At 41.6% G+C, this 21105-nt stretch overlaps 2 protein-coding genes across 2 annotated transcripts; both read right to left on the bottom strand.

The window, feature by feature from the left end:
* Positions 1 to 8139: 8139 nt before the first annotated feature.
* Positions 8140 to 12711, bottom strand: foxa3 (forkhead box A3). The gene is made up of 2 exons (XM_085380373.1): positions 12281 to 12711; positions 8140 to 10939 (listed from the first exon to the last, which is right to left on the bottom strand). Exons 1-2 carry the CDS (start codon positions 12341 to 12343, stop codon positions 9602 to 9604), a joined length of 1401 nt encoding a protein of 466 aa, XP_085236499.1. The 5' UTR covers positions 12344 to 12711; the 3' UTR covers positions 8140 to 9601.
* Positions 12712 to 15741: 3030 nt separating this feature from the next.
* On the bottom strand, positions 15742 to 21104 carry irf2bp1 (interferon regulatory factor 2 binding protein 1). The gene is made up of 3 exons (XM_085379840.1): positions 19804 to 21104; positions 19218 to 19600; positions 15742 to 18980 (listed from the first exon to the last, which is right to left on the bottom strand). Exons 1-2 carry the CDS (start codon positions 20820 to 20822, stop codon positions 19258 to 19260), a joined length of 1362 nt encoding a protein of 453 aa, XP_085235966.1. The 5' UTR covers positions 20823 to 21104; the 3' UTR covers positions 15742 to 18980; positions 19218 to 19257.
* Between the last annotated feature and the right edge of the window lies 1 nt (position 21105).

Raw genomic sequence — 21105 nt, 5'->3', positions numbered from 1 at the left:
TATGTCTCCTCACACCATCCTGACACTGTCACAGTCCACTTGTTGGTTTGTTGAACCTGAAAGTAGCTATGAAGAAACAACTGCTCGGCTTTGGGAACGAAACACGCTGACCTGTAACTCTTCCTTTTCTCATCTGAAAGCATGAAAATTGTGGCTGAAAATTGGAGGGTGTATTAGCAACAAATATCTTTTTTTTTTTCAACTCCCGCTAAAGAGAAGCTCCAAATCACGATGTTATGGAAACATTCTGATTCAGAAGTTGACTGAATCAGAATGTAGCACTATAAATGCTACATTTGTAACATTTATAGTGCTACATTTGTAACATTTATAGTGCTACATTTGTAGCATTTATAGTGTACTGAATTACATGTAATGGGCGTACTAGGAGCTGTTACAGTGTGATTATTCACTCCACTCCAAAAATTGCTTGTGGATGTGGAGTTTCAGCAACACATCCTGAACAAGCCACCAGGCTGAGAGACAGACAACCATTCAAACTCACACCTAACCTAACCCCACTACATGCATGTGTCTGGATTGTGGGAGGAAGCCGGAGTACCCACGGAGAACCCACGCAGATATGGGGAGAACGTGCAAACTCCACATAGAAAGGCCCTGGCCAGATGGTGGATTCAAACCCAGAACCAACAGTACTAGAAAATGGCAAATGCTGTTTGCCAATGTAAACTATTCCAGTGTAAAAACTTTTAGTTCAAACAGATGAATTGAATTGAATGTATCCCCAATGTATAAATAAGGTATTAGATCTAAGTTCCTTTGGTTTTAAAGTGTCTGATAGCGCTGTTGACAAGTAAATACCATTCTAGCCTTCATGTTTGTGGCCAGCTCGAAACGACACATTAATAGAAATGTGGTTTTGTACATTTATTATGATCTAAACTGCATGACAATTGTTCTTTTGTAAGGTTTTTAAGCTGTTCTGAAGTAATTGGCATCATTGGCTGTGACCATTGGAAGTTTCAGTTATGTTAATGTACCATCAACTTTCCCGGATCCTAAATTTCTTGGCAGAGAACGCCATTGCAATGAGATGATCTGTTGTTTAAGCTGTTTGAGGAAACGATGGTTTTATTGTTTGAGGACGTTTATGCTGAAGACACTCCACCAGCATTAGCCTCAGGTGAAATGTATCACAGTGGTTTGAGCTAGTTTGCATGATAGATCTGTCATTTAGATAGGCTATATGTGGCTATCCCTCATGTCTGGGAAGCAAAGGTGATTTTGTGAATCAAGGTTTATCAGAGTGATACAAACAACTGCGTGGGACTTTCCCATCATTGTTGATCTCCGGGTTCAGCGCCCGGCTTCATAAATCCAGCCTGCTGGTTTCTTCTGACACATGAGAAAACAAAGTCCTGAGGAAATTGGTCTTCACATCCACAGCACATCCTGAAAATACAGAGCCGAACTAGGTGTCAGCATATTAACCTGTGGTATGATGCATAGCTTTCGACTTAATCGAAATACCACAGCAAACAATCCATGGATTTTATTTTCAAATCTGCTTTGTCTAATGTTACAGGGAGGACTGGACAAACCCGGCAGGTGCTATGTGCAATCATAACAGAGACAATATTACTATAAGATAAGATAAACTGAAACTTTAATGATCCCTCTGGGAAACTGGGTCAGGGTAAACAGTCACCGGACGCAAAAAAATTACATGAAAATTATAACAGGAAGAAGTATTCAAGCGGGAAATTTAAGGATTTTAAAAAATGATCTTTTGAAAAACAACACACAGTTTTAAAAGCTGAATGAATGGCACATGAAAAAACAGCGACCTTTTTGGGGACGTTTCAACATTTATTTACAGTTTGTTTTACACAGTTTGCTCCGAGCACACTATCAAAACAACAAGAAAACAGAGCCATCTCAGCCCAAACCCAGGGTTTAGAACCAGCAACCAGTCTACAAACCAAGCTCCCTTGACCTTTAACCTGCTGCTCTTTTTTGCATCCATGAGAGTCAGTGGTGCTGGTTTGATCAATACTCCACACACACACACACACACACACACACACACACACACACACACACACACACACACACACACACACACACACACACACACACACACACACACACCCCATTAGGTTTAAATGTAATCATTCTCCTCCTCTGTGTTCGTCTCTCAGGCCAGCACTTTATCTCGGGCTCTTTGCAACACCCACGGCCGACGGTGCAAAGTCCAACTGCTTATCTTTGCCTCTGCTGGGCCAGTGGCGCTCTGTCTGTCCGTCTGTCTGGATGACATACTGACTGTGTTATGCACTGACAGTCTCTCTGTCTGCTTTTTTTTTCTCTTTTACCTGCAGCTCAGTTTTTAATGTCTCTTCATCCTGATGATTTGGCCACTGATAAACGGCTTTTTTTCACGATTTTTGAGATTCTTTTCTTTACTTTACTCTTCAGTTTAAAGCGATGTTTTATATTGTAATATTTATATAACAGAGATGTACCATCATGATTATTGCTGTTCAAGGCAATAGTTGTTGTTTTTGTCGACCATCTCCTTCAAAACCTAAAAAAAGTTCATTCACCACACCCCACTATTTCGATTAATCATTAACAGTAAAAAAGGACCTGAGCTGGGTTTTAGTGAAATAAAGGTCGGCATGATAGCATCAGCAAACTCTTGTTTATTTTATTTTTTCCTTCAAAAAATTATGTTTATTAATGTTAGTTTCACTCTCGGCCTTGCCCGCTGTGGCCTTGTACAAAGCACATTTTCTTATGTTACTGTTTATCCAACACACTATTTTCTTACCCACTTATCCTATTCAGGGTTGTGGGCGGTTAGAGCCTGTTGCAGCTGTCATAGGGTAAGTTGCAGGGTATATCCTAGACACCAGTCTATTGCAGGGCTAGCAGTTAAAGACAGGCAGCCATCCACTCTCACATTTCTACCTACAGTTAATTTAAATTGTAGGCATGAATGTGTTTAATTTATTATGCATGTTTTTGGGCTGTGGGTGGAAGCTGGAGAACACGGAGAGAGCCCAGGCAGGCACAGAGGGAATGTGCAAACCTCACTCCAGGAGCCTCATGACCTTCTTGCTCTTAGGGTGCAGATTTATTATCATAGTAATTTTTTTCTACTGACGGATCTACAACCTAATCTAAATTTCTCTGACGACTTCATAGTTCTTATTTTGTTAGATCAACAGTTCAAACACTAAAATGTCAAGCTTCTGTCTCACAAAGCAGAAATGCAGTGCATCTGCAAGCCGCATTGGAGCCCACCTCTGTCACTGACACCTGCTCTGTACTGCTCTCCCCACTTATACATACTGCAAGATGAGGATATCTCAGAACACAGCTATACTACCAAATAGAAAATTTCGCAGATGCAAATAACAACTGGGGTTGGGTCCTTTTACTGAACTGTATTTATTGATGTTTGTAGAGCAGGACCTTTGTCTGTCTGTCTTATAAAACCTGTGACTCTTTGGCAGGACTATTTATAGTTTCCATTCACTGCAAGCAGTTGTCAGTCTGGTGGATGTGTGACTTTATTAGTCACACTTCCACCAGACTTGATATTTTAAATTTCAGCATTTGTATGTTATTGATTTTTATCTCTAAGACCTCCTCGATTCAATTATTGTTGTTATAAGAGTCTCATAATTACCAGTTTGAGTTTTTTGGGAGTAGCAGGTTTTTGATTTTGTTGTACAAGTAAGTGCAAATTTGTTGACTAACTGTCATACCCCTCTCACTGACTAACTAACACATGAACTTATATGTCATCAAATAATCGTTCACTTTTCAAGTAGCCTGAGGACTGAACTGTAAGTGCTTTGTTCCTTCTCTCGCTATCTCTCTATCTCGCTCGCTCTCTTTTCCCTCCCTTTTCTCGGGCATAACAAGTGTAAACAGTTCATCCACAGAACAGGATCCAGGATGCACTGCCTCATTTGCATTAGACATCTTAGAAACAGACACCACCCTTTTTTCCTCCTTTCTTTCTTTCTTTCTTTCTTTCTTTCTTTCTTTCTTTCTTTCTTTCTTTCTTTCTTTCTTTCTTTCTTTCTTTCTTTCTTTCTTTCTTTCTGTCTCTTATGCAAATGAAAAAATATTCATTTTAGCACAGATACTCTTTGTGCAGGTGTGCATGCTGGCAGGCTCCTCGTTGGATTGTCTGTCTCCAGCAAGAGAGCCTGAGGACATCTGTCATCACATGCTCAACAGAGAAACTGCTGCACCGCAGGAGACAAATACTCATTATACTAAAAATGACAGTTGTGTCACGATAATGTCTTTAGGAACCATTTGTCACTGAAACATATCTTAACTGTCATCTTATAAATCTTCTGGAAGCACCACCAAACGAAGTGCTTTGCCCCAAATTAGGGATGTTTTTTTAAATAAGCAAAATCTTCTGCCTAACTCACAGGTGTCAAACTCCAGGCCTCGAGGGCTGGTGTCCTGCAGGTTTTAGATGTGTCCTTTATCCATCACAGCTGATTTAAATAGCTAAATTACCTCCTCAACATGTCTTGGGGTTCTCCAGAAGCCTGTTAATGTGTGCTGACCCAGGGTGAGATCTAAAACCTGCAGGACACCGGCCCTCGAGGCCTGGAGTTCAACATCCGTGGCTTAACTGAACAGATGTTATGAAGTGGGAAAATATGTTTGTTAATTTGATCATTCAGTACCACTTGCAGACCCAGTGCTTACAGAACAGCACAGTATTCAGAGGAATTAAATCAGTTAAAAATATAATTTAAAAGATCCAACATGTGCGACCTTCCATCCATTGTTAGTGCCAGTACACGACGTAGCATGCCTTTTATGCAGAGATGACATCTGCAAGATTCAAGCTTGCAGTCACACATTCACGATGTACTCCTCCCAATTCATGAACATATTTTGTTGCTTAACTCTGAGAATGTTTTGCACAGGTTCTTTTACCTCCAGACGTTACTACTGCAAAGACCTCCTCTAAGCAGTGCATTCATGTCCTATGTGATATGCTCTCGTACATCTCCAGACATGTTTAGGCCTCTTTCTTGGATGATGTGGGCTTCTTGTGTCCCCAACGAGCTTGTTTGCAAGAGCTTGTTACTTGTTACTGTTACTTTTGGTGTGGTAAATACTACAAGTATCAACTCACTGTGCACTGATGTAAGAGCAATGCATTCACAGGTAGATATACTCTATAGAAGGCTAGATATATAAATAAAAGTGAAATAAATAAGATGTGAGGTAATCGTAAAGGAAAGTTTGTGTTTGGTAATACAAAATTACTTCACGAGTACTTGTAATCTAACAATTACTATTTAATCCCAATAATTCTGTAGTGTAACCAGCCATTTGTAACCCAACACTGTATTCCACAAACAAGGTGCATCCATGTTGCAGTCATGGTCTGAATGACATGAATACATCGGTATATTCCAGCGTTTGTTTCCATGTTTTCCTCTTTTACTTTTGTAACTTTGGAAAAGTCTTATGAACTTAATTGATCACCATACTCACCATAGAAAAAAGCCACAAAAATCAGTGGCTATTCATACTTATTTCATACTATTCAACACAGATATTTCAATTACTTTTTACAAGTCTGATGTGCATAATTATGTTGACAAAGAGTTGGTTATATCTGATAAACTTTATCAATTTTATGAGATTAAATCTTTAAAAGAAAATGATACACAGAAGTGTGTGGGAAAATCCCAGAATCTGTAACCAAAATCTGGGGCTGTTATGGTCATTTGTAGAGGAGAATATTTTATTGTGACATCCAGACTGTTATCAGCAGTCAGTATCTGTTTTCAAAGAGTCCCATGTCTGGAAACTCGGTCAGCCCAGGGTTACAGATTACAGATGAAAGGTTACAAATGTAAGGGTCACATCTGAATTTTTTCTCTCTTTGGTGCTGAAATTGCTCGAGCTGCTGCACTGTTGCCCCTTCAAACCTTTAAGTCACAGTGTGTTATCTGTGGATAGACTCTAATCAGTTTTCCTTCACCAAAAGTCTGGAATGAATGTGACCACTATCAGCGAGGTCTCCTGATTACTATGAGTGACATTATAGAGTCAGGTTAGTCATACCTGGAACACCTTCCTGTGTGCTGGCCTGAGAGACGAACACAGAGGAGGAGAATGATTACATTTAAACCTAATGGTGTGTGTGTGTGTGTGTGTGTGTGTGTGTGTGTGTGTGTGTGTGTGTGTGTGTGTGTGTGTGTGTGTGTGTGTGTGTGTGTGTGTGTGTGTGTGTGTCTTTGTAGCTGTGGAGACCATATCAGGTGGGTGCTTGCCTATCTTATCAAGCTAAATGCTCCAAAGGGACTATTGTGTATGCAAGAACTGCCCAAGTTTCACACTTAGCATTTCTTTATTTCTTTAAGGCATATGTATGAGAGTGTCTTGCCTGTGTGTGTGTTGAGGACAACCATATGGAAAGGAAAGAAAGATTAGTTATATTTTTTTCCTCCTCTCTCTAATAGTTAATTTTTCTTTTTTTAAACATGTCTTGCCTACTTGATTCATTCGTAATTCTTCATAAGAATCAAGTAGGCACTGTCTCCAATAGTTAATAGAAATAGGCTGGTAAGTTGGTGGTAACCTCTTGGTCTGAAGGATTAAGCTGATGTGCGAGCACCTCAGTTCCTCTGACGGCCGCACGAGCGTTCCAGTTTTGCCGGCTGTTCCTTAGCACTAATTTGCAGACATGTTTGTCTGTGCATTTCACTCATGTACTCTATGAATACAGTTTGCTAACAAAACCTACATGAGTTAAATGACTTACAACACCATACTTTTGGCGAAAACATCTTGCTGCAAGAAACAGACAGAAAAATGAAAGTCAGAAACGCTGATTCAGACTGAGGTTAAAAATGAGGCCAATATCTTCAGAGTGTGTGCTGCTGCTGATCATATGCACTGGCGTTATTTGTTACTGTGCTTAAGATAAAAGAGCAGTCAGGGACAAATCTGTGACAACAGCTACAGCATAGGGTTGGGTTGAGCAACTGTCAAACATGCAGACAGGTAGAGAGTAGGGCAGGTAGACAGGCGGCGTGCCAGCGTGCCAGCGTGCGGTGTGTGGGTGTGTGTGTGTGTGTGTGTCAATGCATTAACTCCTATTAAATAATTTGGTGACAAAATAGCATTGTATTTGTTCATGTTTCTAGACATGAATTGGTGGTTTTAGCATGAATTTACCTGCATTTCGATGCAGGCTCCAAGCAAGAACCGTTAGTGTTGAAAAGAATTTTCTCTGAAGTCAACATTTTCATATGTATGATTATACTATCTCATCCTCTCCATATTTTGCAAGAGATTCAGCCAGTGTCCATGCTTAGTCTATATATTTTGTTGCTCCCTTGCTTGAAAAATCTCCTTAAACATGCAGAAAGTTGTGTGTTTACTGTTTAGGTGGAGCTCTCTGGAATTGGTCCTTAAAGGCAAAAAAGATAAATGTCCTGCTCCTACTTTCCCCTGTTTTTGTTTCGTTGACTTGCTGACGGTTTTTCTAGTGCAGGGTCAGAGGCAGGTCAGTAGTTTTTGGAGTGGTCAGGGCCTCACTCTGTGTGTGTGCGATGCCGCCCAGGCAGAGGGTCTGCGCAGAGGTCGGCTTTGAGGATCTCAGTGTGATCCAGCCATGTTTAGTCTACCAGTCCTACATGTCCTACATGTCGCACACCGCAGTCATTTGGTCAGGAGCTGTTTCAACAAGGCAGTGCTATTCCTGCAGCACTACCCTACCAAAGAGCTGTGACTGATTGGCCAGGACAAGTAAGAGATGTGCTGCCAACAATAGTGCAGGATGTAGAAAAATATAATTTTATAATTGATTTGTTTGCTGTAACATTTGTTTCAGTGGCTAACTTTTAGAAATGTTTGTGCATTTGCAAAAATGATCTTTAAAAAGACTCAACTTTTATTCTGTCTCACTTATTGAAATAATAAAATCTGTAATAAAAGGCTATTCTTGAATGCTTTATCTGTGTGAAATCCTTAAAGAGCTGATGTGTTTTCTTCTAATCCAAAACAGCAAATCCACGCTAAGGATTTGCTGTTTTGTTTATGTTTGATCCAGGATGTGCTGACCAACAAACTCTTCCTTTATTAAAAATGATGGAAAGAAGAAAAGCAAAGACACCATTTGTCCCCTCTTTAATAAGAAAAAAGAAACATGAATCAGTGTGATCACACTTAAACCGAAAGAAAAGGAAACACAAACAATATATTATATCAGCACACTTTCAAAGTTGGAAAAGCAACATATTTTAAATAAAGGACATTTGGCATTGAAACTAAAACATGTTCCACAGAGGACATCGCGTGACCTGAAACTTCTGCATCCTCTGCTGCTTATCATCCTTCAAAAGATCATCCATACATTGATCTCTTCACATCAGCAGTCATTTGAAGAAAAGGCACTTTTCAGACATGGGGGCGGTCTTTTGACCCACTTTTACATGGTTACTACTTAGCTGATCCGTTGACAGTTTAAGGAGGACATTCCTACGTATTGTTGTAACACACACACACACACACACTATCAGCCCACCTGGCCATTGAGAGCTCTATAGTGCAAAGTACTGTATGTAAATCCTCCAGTAGTGCATCTCTCCTCCCACCACTGTTAGTAACTGACCGAACTCCTCCATGCACCTCACCAGTTAACTGTTATTCGAAATGTTACAGTCTCTGGAAAGTTAAAATGCTTCACGCAGTAATAAAAGGAACTATTTTCTGGTCATCTGAAACACATCACATATTTTTTTTTTTACCACAGTTGCTTTGCATCTTTCCTTCTCACTACAGATTTTTCTCTTTTTTTTGTTACTTTGTTTTACTCTAAACCTCAGCAGGAACACAATGTTTTTTTTCTTCATATTAACCAAAAAGACGACGCGTTTTTTTGAAAGCACAGAGTTCATGAGCTACACGTTTAAATTGACAGATGCCCGATCTGACAAAAACACGACAGATCAGGGCGTGAAAACAAAAAAATGACCAATGTTGTAACACACTCACAAGGAAATGAATTTAAATGTCTCCAGTTGCAGTAACACCTGCCTGAAGCAGTAACCTGAAACTTTCCTCTGGATAAAAAACGAAACCTCACATTGCGGTTGTAACTGGTCGACAGAGCACAATACAAGTTATATTAAAATTTCTCCCTTCATAAATAAATGCAAATATCCTTTCCCCTCCTCATTACCTCTATTTACATTTTATACAAGGCTATTTTTGCCACACACAATTCTCAGGATTGGACTTTAACTTACACACAGACAAATTAAATGACTTCACTATCATTTAAGACCTCCTATTGTCCAGCTTCACTTTTCTGTCCTCCGTGTAACCAGTTTGTCTCCTTGTTTGACAGAGATGGTAAAAAGAAAAGGTGTGTTCTTTTGTCCCTCTAAACATGGCAGCCATTTTATTTTGGATGTGAGTTTTGAAGTCCAGAGACGCAGAGAGAATGAAAGAGGAAGATGGCAAAAGCATTGGAGTCCATTTTAACAGATGCAGGGAGACACAGAAGTCTCCATCTTGGCTTTCCTCCATGAGCAGGTTTGTGTGTGTGTGTGGGAGTCGCTAAAAGTCCATATTAGGAGGCATTGAGTACTGAGCGGCTGTACAGAGTTTGGTAGTAAGCGCCCGAGTCCATTGTGGTCGGCCCCGGGCTGTCGTAGATCTGCTTCGCTGCTACAGGAGAGGTCCCAGTGTAGGTGTTGTAGGTCATCAGCTGGTCCTGGTAGGATTTGAGGTCCATCTTTTGCTCGTTGGACATGAGGTTGGTGATGGAGAATGGATGGTTGAAGTTGTAGTGGGGGTCTAAAGACTTGAGGGGGTCGCTCTGTATGTCCATGTGTTGCTGCATGACACTCGGCAGGAGGTGGGAGCTACTAGGTAGAGTCTGGGAGTGGAGGAGTGGGTTGGAGGAAGAGGTGCCAGTGAGGGGCATGGAGGATGGAGAGATGGAAGATGAGGGGGTGGAGGAGGGTGGCAGGGAGACAGGTGGGTTGTGGAGGTGTGAGGAGGACAATGGTGGACATTCCAATGAAACCATCGAGTTTCGGGAATGAGGCTGGTCATCTGAAGATCCCGGGTGGGAGTTATCCGAGTGGGTGGAGTCTGCTCCCTCTGATCCACCTCCAGGGCTGCGATCCTCCACCAAGAGATCGACACTGTGAACTACTTTTCCTGAGCCCATGTCCTGGTTCTTGGCTGCCTTTTTTGCTGACTTGTCCTCAATCTTGAAGCGTTTCTGGCGCCTCAGGTAGCAGCCGTTCTCAAACATGTTGCCGGACTGTGGGTGGAGAGTCCAATAAGAGCCTTTGCCCGGCTTGTCGGGTGAGCGAGCCACCTTCACAAAGCAGTCGTTGAAGGAGAGGGAATGGCGGATGGAGTTCTGCCAGCGCTGCTGGTTCTCACGGTAGTAGGGGAACAAGTTCATGATCCATTGGTAAATCTCATTCAGGGTTAACATCTTGCTGCCACTCTGCTGGATGGCCATGGTGATGAGGGAGATGTAGGAGTATGGTGGCTTGGCATGGGTCATTGGCCGTCGGAAGGGCTTTGGGTTAATCTCCTTTGCCCCTGCTCGGTTCAGAGTTGCAGGAGAGGTGTATCCCAGCTGACTCATGGATGGGCTAATGTCCTGGTAGTGGGACAAAGAACTCAGGGAGCCTGGAGCAGCAGGGCCCAGCTGAGTTAGTGAGCCTGAGGTGAGGGACGGGGCCACTGGGGAGAGGGACATGTGGCCGGGAACGGAGCCCATTGAGGCCAGTGGTGAACTGCTGATGCTGGTGGTGGGCGGGTGATATGACATGTTCATACCAGCAGGCGAGACAGTGGCTGGGTTCAAGTTGATGTAGTTATTGATGGTGCTCATAGAGCTCATGGAGCCCAGACCAGAGTTCATGGTTGTAGGAGATGAGTACATCTGGAGTAAACAGGAGGGACAAAATCTAGTTAGTTGCAATGTGAACACAGAAAAGAAATTAAATAAGACAAATAATTATATAAATTCTGTAACTATCTAATTTTGATTTCGATTTTTAACACTTCTGTTGGAAATAACTGATCTAAATTTCTCGGGCAAAACGTGAAATGTGAAAGGAAACACTCCCAGACTCCCAGTGTTAAAAGTCACTTCTTATCAATGCACAATGAAGCTCTCAGTGTGCTGAGAGGGGACATGGATTTCACACAGCGATGTTAACCTGAAAATGCGTAAAAAGCGCGTCATGGTGCCTCTCGGTCAGACGGCCTCCTCCACTGCTGCCATGGAAAAAACAAGTTCTTCAGTATTTAACCTAAAGTGGAGGAGTGATACTACTTCCAAGTCCTTTTTGTGTGGAATAAAGTTGAATAATTCAGAGCTAAATGTCAAGAATTGTGCTTCTCTGAATCCCGAGTCTTACTGATATTTAATTTTTATGGATGCGAAAATACTAAATCTGCGGGTGATAAAAAACAGTATCTTAGCCCGCTTAGTTTTGGTTAATTATTATCAAACGCTTTCTTCTCGGTAATTTAATCAGGCTGGGTTGAGGTGAGAATTGCTGCTGCTGGAATTAACTCCTAATTTAATTAGGGAGGAAAAAGTCTTGTTTCATTTACACTTGAATCGTTGCAACACTTAAGCGGAGTAGAGACACAAAGGATTAAGGCCTAACAGTGAGACTATGTCCTTTAAAAACATCATATAATTCTCACAGACTATTTATCACGAAATCCGTTAAATTATAACTGTCTCATTGTTGATTTAAAATCAAAGTATTTATTTTGCAGAAGAAGCGAGCCCCTTCCTGACTTGCTTTTTATTTCTTGATTTATTTATGATCTTTGTTTACCATAACTGCTAAAAATATTAGTTACTCACATATTACGATATTATTATTTTCTTAATTTTAGTTTTTTCGGGGTTTTTTTTTTTGTTTGTTTTTTGTCCAGATTCCCGAGATTTGATTTTCCATTACTAATGCCATACGTGGATGTTTTTATTTTTAAGACAGTGTCATAATATTTCCATGTTAATTCGAGGTTTTCGCCTACTTTTATAAGATTATTTTCGAATGTATCAAAGCAACTACTTTTGATTCGGAGTCCCGCTCCATAAGCGAACATTTTGTCTTCCCTCACGGTCTGTCTCTCTTTCTCCCTTTTTTAAATCCCCCAAAACAAAGGCGGAAACTTTGGCAATATTTATAACAAGAGTAAAGAAAAAACTGGATTTATTTGTAGTTACTGTTGATATTTTCACGTTTTCGCTTGTCATTACCTCGCTGGCCTCGCTGGCTGTGTAGTAAGTATTCCACTCTTCCATCTTCACAGAACTCAACATCCCAAACAAAAGTCTTCAGAAGAGAATATTTTATCTGTGACCGAAGTTTTCAGAATAACAAAAATAAATATAAAGTCCTCCTAAAAGTTGGCACGTATCGGGAAGAAAATCCAAGCAGAAAGGGTTCTCCTTGTCGCACGGAGTCTAAAATGCGTAAAAATGAAAAAGTGATGCGATTCCGCTCCGAAGAACAGGTAGGTCAGCGTTTCTTAGTTGTCAGTAATCCATTGTTTTGCAGCTTTAAATTTGTTAATGCTCAACAGACTTCTGCTTCTTTCTCGTGGCCCGTTTTTTCTTTTGGTCACCGGGCCCTCGGGACGCAGCGCGCGACAGACGGAGATATAACTTGGAAATACAGTAGAGGAACCTGGGCGCCCTTCTCTTATAAGGCTCTGCTCGGCCCCGCCCAGCCCTCACTTTTGAATTGGGCAGGAAGGGCCCGGCAAAAAAGGCAGATGTAGCCCCCTGGCGTGCTGGATATCGGCCCCGCGGCTGTGCTGGCGAAAACCAGCCGAGCAAGCGTACTACTGTTCAAAAGCTGTGCCCATTTTTGGGATGTTTCTCAGTATTTCAGAAGAGTTACGTTTTGTTGGTCATGACGAAAAGTTAAATATCAAACACGTTTCGAAACTGGAGCAATAAAAAAATCTACATAAAAGCGCTTCATTAAAATCCAAAATTATTTTTTCAGTTCTTTTAACAATCAGCGTCTGGTTTCTGCAGTTTTGCTAGCAACGCGATTTTTCTAAAAGAATTCGAAAAATAGAATTCTGGCTTGAATAACAAAATATTTAATCGTGACAACTTTGACCTTCACATATTTTGATAATAGCACGAATCACCTGAGACTTATCAGAAGATTAGAGAACATCAAATTTCTCAATTTTCCACCATCAGCCTCTGTTTTCTTCTGAATCTTCGTCACGAAAACCAAGTAAAACATAAGGAGTAAAAAAGTAAACACAGCTGACTAAGAAGCTTATCCCCGTGCATAAACAGACAGATCTTTATCCAACTGTTGGGTAACGATGGCTCATGTGCGCATTTTACGCATATTGGGGTCGTTTGAATGTGAGAGACCTCCTCGCCCTGGGAACTTTGTTGGAGAGCTTCTTTTTTCTCAGAGGAGGCCCGTCGCTACAAAGAAATAAATAATGTAGCCTAGTCCTGGCCTAATGCATGGGCCAGGACTCCTGTATTGTGGAATACACATCAGGCCTCGCTGCAGACGGAGGCCTGTGAATGTCAATGCTTATGCTTAATGGCAAGTCAATGGAGATGTAATTGATGCGCAGGCGGGAGGTCGACGGGATTAAAACTGGGCGATAAGATCCCGTGGAAATCACAGGAAGGAACTGGCCTGTTAGTGCTCAGATGCAACAATATTATGCAGAGTGTAAAGGATTCAGCGGCGTGAACATTTCTTGGAAACATGACGTTTACAGCCATTAAATTTCTCCGTGGCGTCCACATAAAGGCCCCGCTGCCCTCACGAAAACAGAGACGAGAGGGAGGGACTCGGGTCAGCTTATAGTTAATCAGACGCTTTCCATGATATGACCTGTCAAAGACTCACAGATTATCACCTGCTTGCAAAGTGCTGTCACATCCATTAAACGTGGAATGTCGCCTGAATGTCGTAACGATGTAACCAAGCCTGGATGATTTATTTTTCTCCGTGGATAAAATATTTGTAAATCAACTCTGAGGTCACATGAAAAAAAAAGCTTCCGGGTTAAAATGTACTTTAATTTGACGTACTGGTGAATTTAAATGAGAAGTGGACGAAACGACTCTTTATTATAATGGAGCCTTGATTTTATCCCATTTTTACTCACGTTTACAATTTCAACGTCTTCTGTTTTCTTCAGGGGCGGAAACGATCCAAACTGCTTTACCCTAAGGCCTCAAACCTCTCCCCTACAAGGTTTCAGTTATCCGAGTATGAGTCAATAAAACGGGACAGACTAAAGCGCATCTGCTAATCATTTGCCTACTGCCCCGCAAATGTCTCAAATGGAAATTCGAGTTCATAAATATTAATCAAGTTTGCATGTTTTTTTTTTCTGGAGAGGTTTGTGGTGTTTACAACTTCTCTGTCCTGTTAAACTTAAGAATAACAAATATTCTACAAAAACAGACAATCCTGCAAGCACAACCTGTTTAACTGATCATAGTTGATACTTATATATCGACACACCTGCTGCGTAAAAGGGTTCAGTATGTTTTTTTTTTCCAAGACTTTTTTTTGCTGCGTCTAATAAACACCTTTAATCGAACTTTTCAAAGCCACCTCTCTCACTCTGCGGGCTGCTTTTCAATCCAATGGATCTTCCACCGGCCATTAACACCTCCATAACTGGTTTAACAATAGCTGTAACGAGCTGACACTAATGGAGAAAACAGCAGATCCGCGCAACTGGAGGACGATGGGGAGGGACATTTATAGGGCCACTGCCCGCCCTTTTCTTCATCACAATCAAAATAGTGAAAATTAATCAGGAGTGCGTAACTTTATTCAGGCTGACAAGTTTATTTACTACTACAGCTACTGACAAAGGGCAGGCACCTGAAGCTGTGGCATCTTTGGTGAAAACAGAAGGTTTTTAGGCAGTAACAGGTCAAAGTGCGACAGTTCTCGATTTTAAAGGATTACCGACTCCACAGGCTGTAGGCCTAATGGACCTGACAAAAGATCATGCTGCCACACAGCGTCTTCTCCGTAAGGCACGCTAAGACCAGGAGCGCCATCATGTGGCCCTTAAAACCGAGTCGCAGCTATGCTTTGTGCAGTTTCTTCTGTTAGGATTATAAAGGAGCACAGATATAATAAGAAATTTCACAGACTCGAACTGCTGTGACATTAAAACACAGAGGTGCTTTATTCTCACTCTTTGATTTTAAAGGTGAATTAGACGTGAAGTTTAGCTGTAACCAAGTCTATAGGCAAGTCTTGCAGGTTAAATGACACATTTTCAGCATTAGAGCTGATAAATACCAACAGATAAAAGGCAAAACACACCATATGATGGACATTAGACACTAGTGAAACCAGTTTTGGCAGTCCCAAACTAAGCTGGCTTGGGAATGCCCCAATGTCCACTCTGGAAAAGCTGTAAGCAGTGGTTGGAAAGCAGAAGATCTGGGCATCACTGCTCAGAGATCTACTCCAGCGTGCTGGGCCCAGATAATTAGAATAAGGATGCATGGTTGCACAAGCAATAAATATATGAAAATTCCTTGACATGTAGCAATTTCAGACAGCTAGCACTTAAGTCTTTCGATTCTAACAGAAGGATGGTGAGCAGTTCCATTATATGAAGTTTTACCCAGAAATAATTCAATAAACAGGTAAAGATACTCAGTAAAACTTGTAAATAAACAACAAAGAGAAGGACAAGTTTCCATCCCATTTATTCCTGGTTTTATGTTGTACAGGAAGCTGCAATAAAACTGACAGATCTACAAAAAAAGTCACATAAATGAAAAACAACGTAGTGGGAGGATTCAAATAAAACACGAAGGGCCTGTCAACTTTACGAAGGCTTCAGATAAAAGCAAAAGCGGTCAGATGGTGATCGAAGGGAAGCAGATTCAGGTTAATCATTGACAAGACAATAAAATAAGCCATTGCACTCCTAACTTCCCCTGAGGTTCCCAGACACAAAAACAGATGGTAAACATTTTTAAAAGGCACTTAACAAGGGATTGCATGACGTATCAGTGCATATTATACTATTACATTTCTTCAAAGATGTTTCTCTACAACAGGCCTGATCTGTGGGATCTTTTTGTAAAGCGGACCTATTATGCTTTTTTCCCTCCTGAATTTCTGTCAAATATATACTGAGGTGGATGCATATAAGAAACATGGCTAAAATTTCAAAACACGAGGTTAGTGTATGTACATGTAATCCTGGTCACTTTATAATTCAGGCTCTAAACACTCAGTTTCTGACACTTCTTCTGTTTGCGATAGGCAGCCAATCAGAAGAAAGATGACTTAAAGGGAGAACGGCCATAAAATGGCTCATTTCAGACAGAAAGAATTGGAGGGCTGCATCAAGGCCCAGTCTGAGAAAAAATGTGAATTATTTTGAACTATGAATCATGCAAAGCTACTCTAGCAAAGTAAAACATAAAAATACTGAACTAGAAATTAGCATAATAGGTCCCCTTTAAAATATATAAGTGCTATGTAAGGATCTGCTGCAGACTATAGATTGTACATATCCTATAAGTACAGTAGAACACATTGGCCTGTTAACTGTAACGGCCTAATGAAGAGAACCAGCTGGTTGAAAAATAATGAAATATATGTCTTCCATAAAACATTTACAATTATAAACATCATTTTGGGCATAAAATTACCTTTGGTTTGTCTGTGCTTCTGTACTGTCAAGTACTCGCTGCACATAAAGAGAATCCACCAAAAAACAAACTCATTTTGATATATTATCATTACAATGTCTGGTTGTTCAATTTAGGAACATGAAATCCCTGCGCACTTTAATGTATTTATGAAATTCATTTTGAAATATGGCAAATGGGAAATAATATACAATGTTCAATAGTATGACTGGAAACCAGACCACACAGATTTATTAAACATCTCTTGATCAGAAACAAAGATTTCTGCTTTTCAGTGGATTCTCACTTAAAAAAAAAAGTTTAAGAAATGATGCGCAATTTTTTTAATACCATATGTCAAACTCTTGCATGTACTATGTCTAAGGATTGCACGTGTGTACTATTACAGTTCTTTACAGTATATAACATTTAACATTCTAGTATAAAATATAATCATAGGCCTGTCAATAGATTTTTTTTATATACATTCGGGGTAAAATGTAGGCTGGGCTGGATCTTGTATGAAAGCAACATTTAAATACAGTCAAACACTGAGTTTCTGCTGCTGGTTGACGCGCTGACAGGTTAACTGGTTGTGTCTACACAGCAAAATATTCTCCTTTCTCTGAGTTAAAGTCAGCTTCAATTTAAGCTGACAAAAACCCCCAAAACAAAAACAACAAATGCACAAGCGCACAGAAATGTCTCTACTGGCATTCTGTCCACATCTAACGCAGGTTTGTTTAGATGTTTTACTGGAGATTTAAAAGAAAAAAGAAAGAAAGAAAAATCTGTGCATCAGGACACAGACTCAGTCATGAAGCAATTAAAAAAAAAAAATCTGCTGAAGGTACATTACATCATCACTGTCAGTGTCATGTCAGTTATAAGCTGTAAATTTAACTTGTAGAAGCAGAAAATATTTCATTTGATGAAGCATTGGTAAATAATATGGCATTTTTTCCCAAGACAATTAACTCAACTTTTCAACAATAAAAAGAACAGCTGTGGCTGCTGTTTAGATATACTTTGACATACATGTAAATATATATATATATATATGTGTATATGTAGTATATATATTTGTGCTTTTTCCTGCACAAAGCTGAGTGTATGCTGACAACACTGGGAAGCGGCTATTGTCTAAGAGTTTGAGAACTCTAATCACTCATCTATCAGGTCTCCTAACAAATCATCACTGACACAAATTAAACTGATGTCAATTGCTTTGACTAAAGTATTTGTCTTTATCTCCAAGGTGCCAATCAGTACCACGTATTGTAGCTAAACCGTAACTAATTTATGCTCAAAGCGTCCTTTGGCATGTTTGCTGTGACACACTGGGTTATTGTATAAATGAGCCATCAATCGCTTGCAACGCATCATTTGTCAAGGAGCAGGGTTCACTAACCTTAACCAAGTAGTCTTTAGTGCCTAAACCTAACCAGTGAGTGGATCTGAGAGCATAAACCGAGGTAAAAAAAACCAAAAACAAAGAATAAAACACACAGCTATGAATGGGGTACAAATCAGGGTCTCTTGGCAGTCAAGCCAGTAAAATGTGCCATCATCACCTCTACATCCTCACTAGGCCTTTGCACTCCTGTTAAAAGTTGCTGTTACGCCTCAGCAGCCAATGTAGCGCAGCTATAGTGCCAAAGCACCAACACTAAAGGATATCTTGTGCTTAATGGGAAGATCCAGGAAGCACCTGACAAAGCTGCATTGTATGTGTTCAGATAGGAATGCTATAATCTATATCCATCTGCTAACGTGAAAGCGATGCTTGTTTCAAGTAACAGAACTAATTACCAACTCTTAAGCAGTAGCCGCTGTCCAGCTTGTGAGTCTTCCTGAATATGTGATTCCACCATCGCATGATTAGGGATATGTATACGCTGTATGTCTGGTTGTGGTGGTGATATTCCATTAGTATCTCTGCTGTTTTCTGGACTGAAAATTTAAAATGGCATTAAACTGTTTTACAGCATTGCTGCAAGTGAGCGCGCAATGCACAGAATGCATTGGGAAATTTAATTTCACAAGCTCACTATACAGTGGCAAAAATCAGCAGTTGCTCAGAGAAAAAACAAGTGATGTGTGCAGGCAGTCTTTTCTGCCATCATCAGATCTCTGATTAGGCCTAATAGTTTTGAATTCATTGCAATGTGACAAGCAGTTTAACTTGCTTAGTGGATGTTTTGAGATTTGTAGGTTGTTGCATTGCTTCTCTTCTGGGACTCTTAGCTGTTCGGGGGAGACGTCTGTTCTGATCTGGGATACGATTCTGGGACAGAAAACAAACACATGAAAATATAGTTAATATCAGCTGCAAGCATATCGATCATACCATGGTTGGGATTATGGATATTACTGTTAAAACACTTGTAGAATACAACAGGAGAGCATCTCTTGTTGTATTTTAACCCCATTTTGTGTCCCACTTTATATCAATAACAAAAACACCAAACATCAGTGCTTTTTATAAATTTTCTTCACAAAGGTCAGATGCCTGTAGACCTGCCTGTTGCTGTGCTGGGTCCATGCTGCCACTGAAACCACCATCACGTCTCTCTCTCTTTCTTGACAGTGACATCTCCACTCCCACTCCCTGCTCCGGCTGCTCCTGCTGCTGTTCCACTTCCAGGCCCTGATGAAGCTGCAGCTCCAGGACCAGTACTGGCTCCAGATGTAGGAGCTGATGCAGGAGCTGAAGCAGACCCTGCTCCGCTCGATCCTGAACTGGCAGCACCATTTCCCAAAATGGTGGTTATCTCCCCCTGCATGAAGGCCCATGGGGGACTGTTGGGAGAGGTATCCAATGGACAGCGCTCTCCGCTGGGGCAGTACACTTCCCCATCACCATGCCTACTCTGGATATACCCTCTTGTGCACGGGAAGCAGAACCTATATTTGGCGGAGGAAGAGTATTACAGTGGACATAATTATTTTGGACGCTAACAACTGCAGGATATATATTTATAACCAGTTTAACAAATACGTGCTTTTGTATGCAAGACATATTTAAATACCTAACCTGGCTAAAAGCTAAAAACAAACAATATTATAGGATATTTATATAACAATAAATAAATGACAAACATACAAACCTGTGGCCTGGCACTGATGGACATTGAACAAAGTGGGTGTCTTCCAGTCTCTCATGACACAAGGTGCAGGACAGACTGTTTCCAGCCGAATGGCTGTTATTGGCAGATGCAGATGACAGCTCAGAGGCACCACTGTGGGGTAACGCGGCAGCGGCGGTAGCTGCCTCCGCTGAGGTGCTGGATCCTAGGGGCTCTCCTCCTGACCTTGCAGTTAGGGGGCGTGACTGCCTGGCTGGAGATGATGCAGGTTTAGGACTAGTCTGGCTTACACCTCCAGCCATGGAGAACGATGAAGAAGCCAAGCTTGTACTCTTGCTGGTACTGCTGCCAGCCACAACTGTGTGGGTCTGCGTCTTGGGCTGGTTCTGGGAGGAACTCAGCTCTCGCTCCAGCTCTGGCGCGATAAAAGGGGTGATCCCCATGCTTATTCCCAGCTGTCTGCGGCTCATCTCTGCCAGCACAGGGGCAGGGAAAATCATAGGGCTGCTCATAGGGGCTGTCCGGGCCGTCAGACCCGCAGGCATCCCTGCAAGTATCCCAGGGGGAATACCGGGAATACCTGCAATACTCTGAGTCACTAGATTAGGAGGGATGGCTGCGCTAATCATGGATCTCCGGCTGCCACTGGGGCTCTGACGGTTAACTTCTTGAGGCGGCTGCCCGTCACGATGCAGCCCGTTTGGCGGTACACGAATAGTTGAAGCGGTAATTTCTCCTCTTCCTCCCCTCTCGAAACGGTCCCCGTGCGGCCTGCCTCCGTCTGCCGCCACCTCTCCCCGGGCTGATGTGCCGTGTTTATTGGGAGAGGGACCAGGTGACCTCACGTTACCGTCCTGCATGCCGTGAGTTCGCTTCAACTGGCGGGCGCTTGCGATCAGGAATTCAATCTGGTTGGCTCCCTCGTAGTTCACGCATCCACGGCAGACCACCTCGCTGAAGTCCCACACCACGGTCCATGGCATCTTTGGCAGGTCGCACAGGTAGCACCACTGGCGCCTGGAGGAGGAAGGGGACGACATGGCTGGCCGAGCTAACCTGAGCGTGTTCAGCGAACCTCCTAACGTGCTAGCACAGGTTAGCTGCGTTAACCTACTTAGCGTGGACAGGTGCACGCCCTCTTTGCTACTGACTTCGTCCCCTAACGGACCTCACACAGCTTTAAAATAATGTTACGCATTCTACATATATGAAATTAGCTCAAATACTTTGGTTGTTTGCAACTAATTTTGATATATTTGTTGTGTTTACCGACTTCGGCCTACTCTTCCCCGCTGTCAACGGCTTCCCAGACTGGCTCTGGAA

The sequence above is a fragment of the Rhamphochromis longiceps genome, linkage group LG14 (genome assembly GCF_057381845.1).
Source record: "Rhamphochromis longiceps isolate RC_006_pf linkage group LG14, R_longiceps_female_GT1.1, whole genome shotgun sequence".
NCBI lineage: Eukaryota > Metazoa > Chordata > Actinopteri > Cichliformes > Cichlidae > Rhamphochromis > Rhamphochromis longiceps.
The sequence above is the reverse complement of the archived record's forward strand: the minus strand, read 5'-3'. Positions and strand labels throughout refer to the sequence as shown.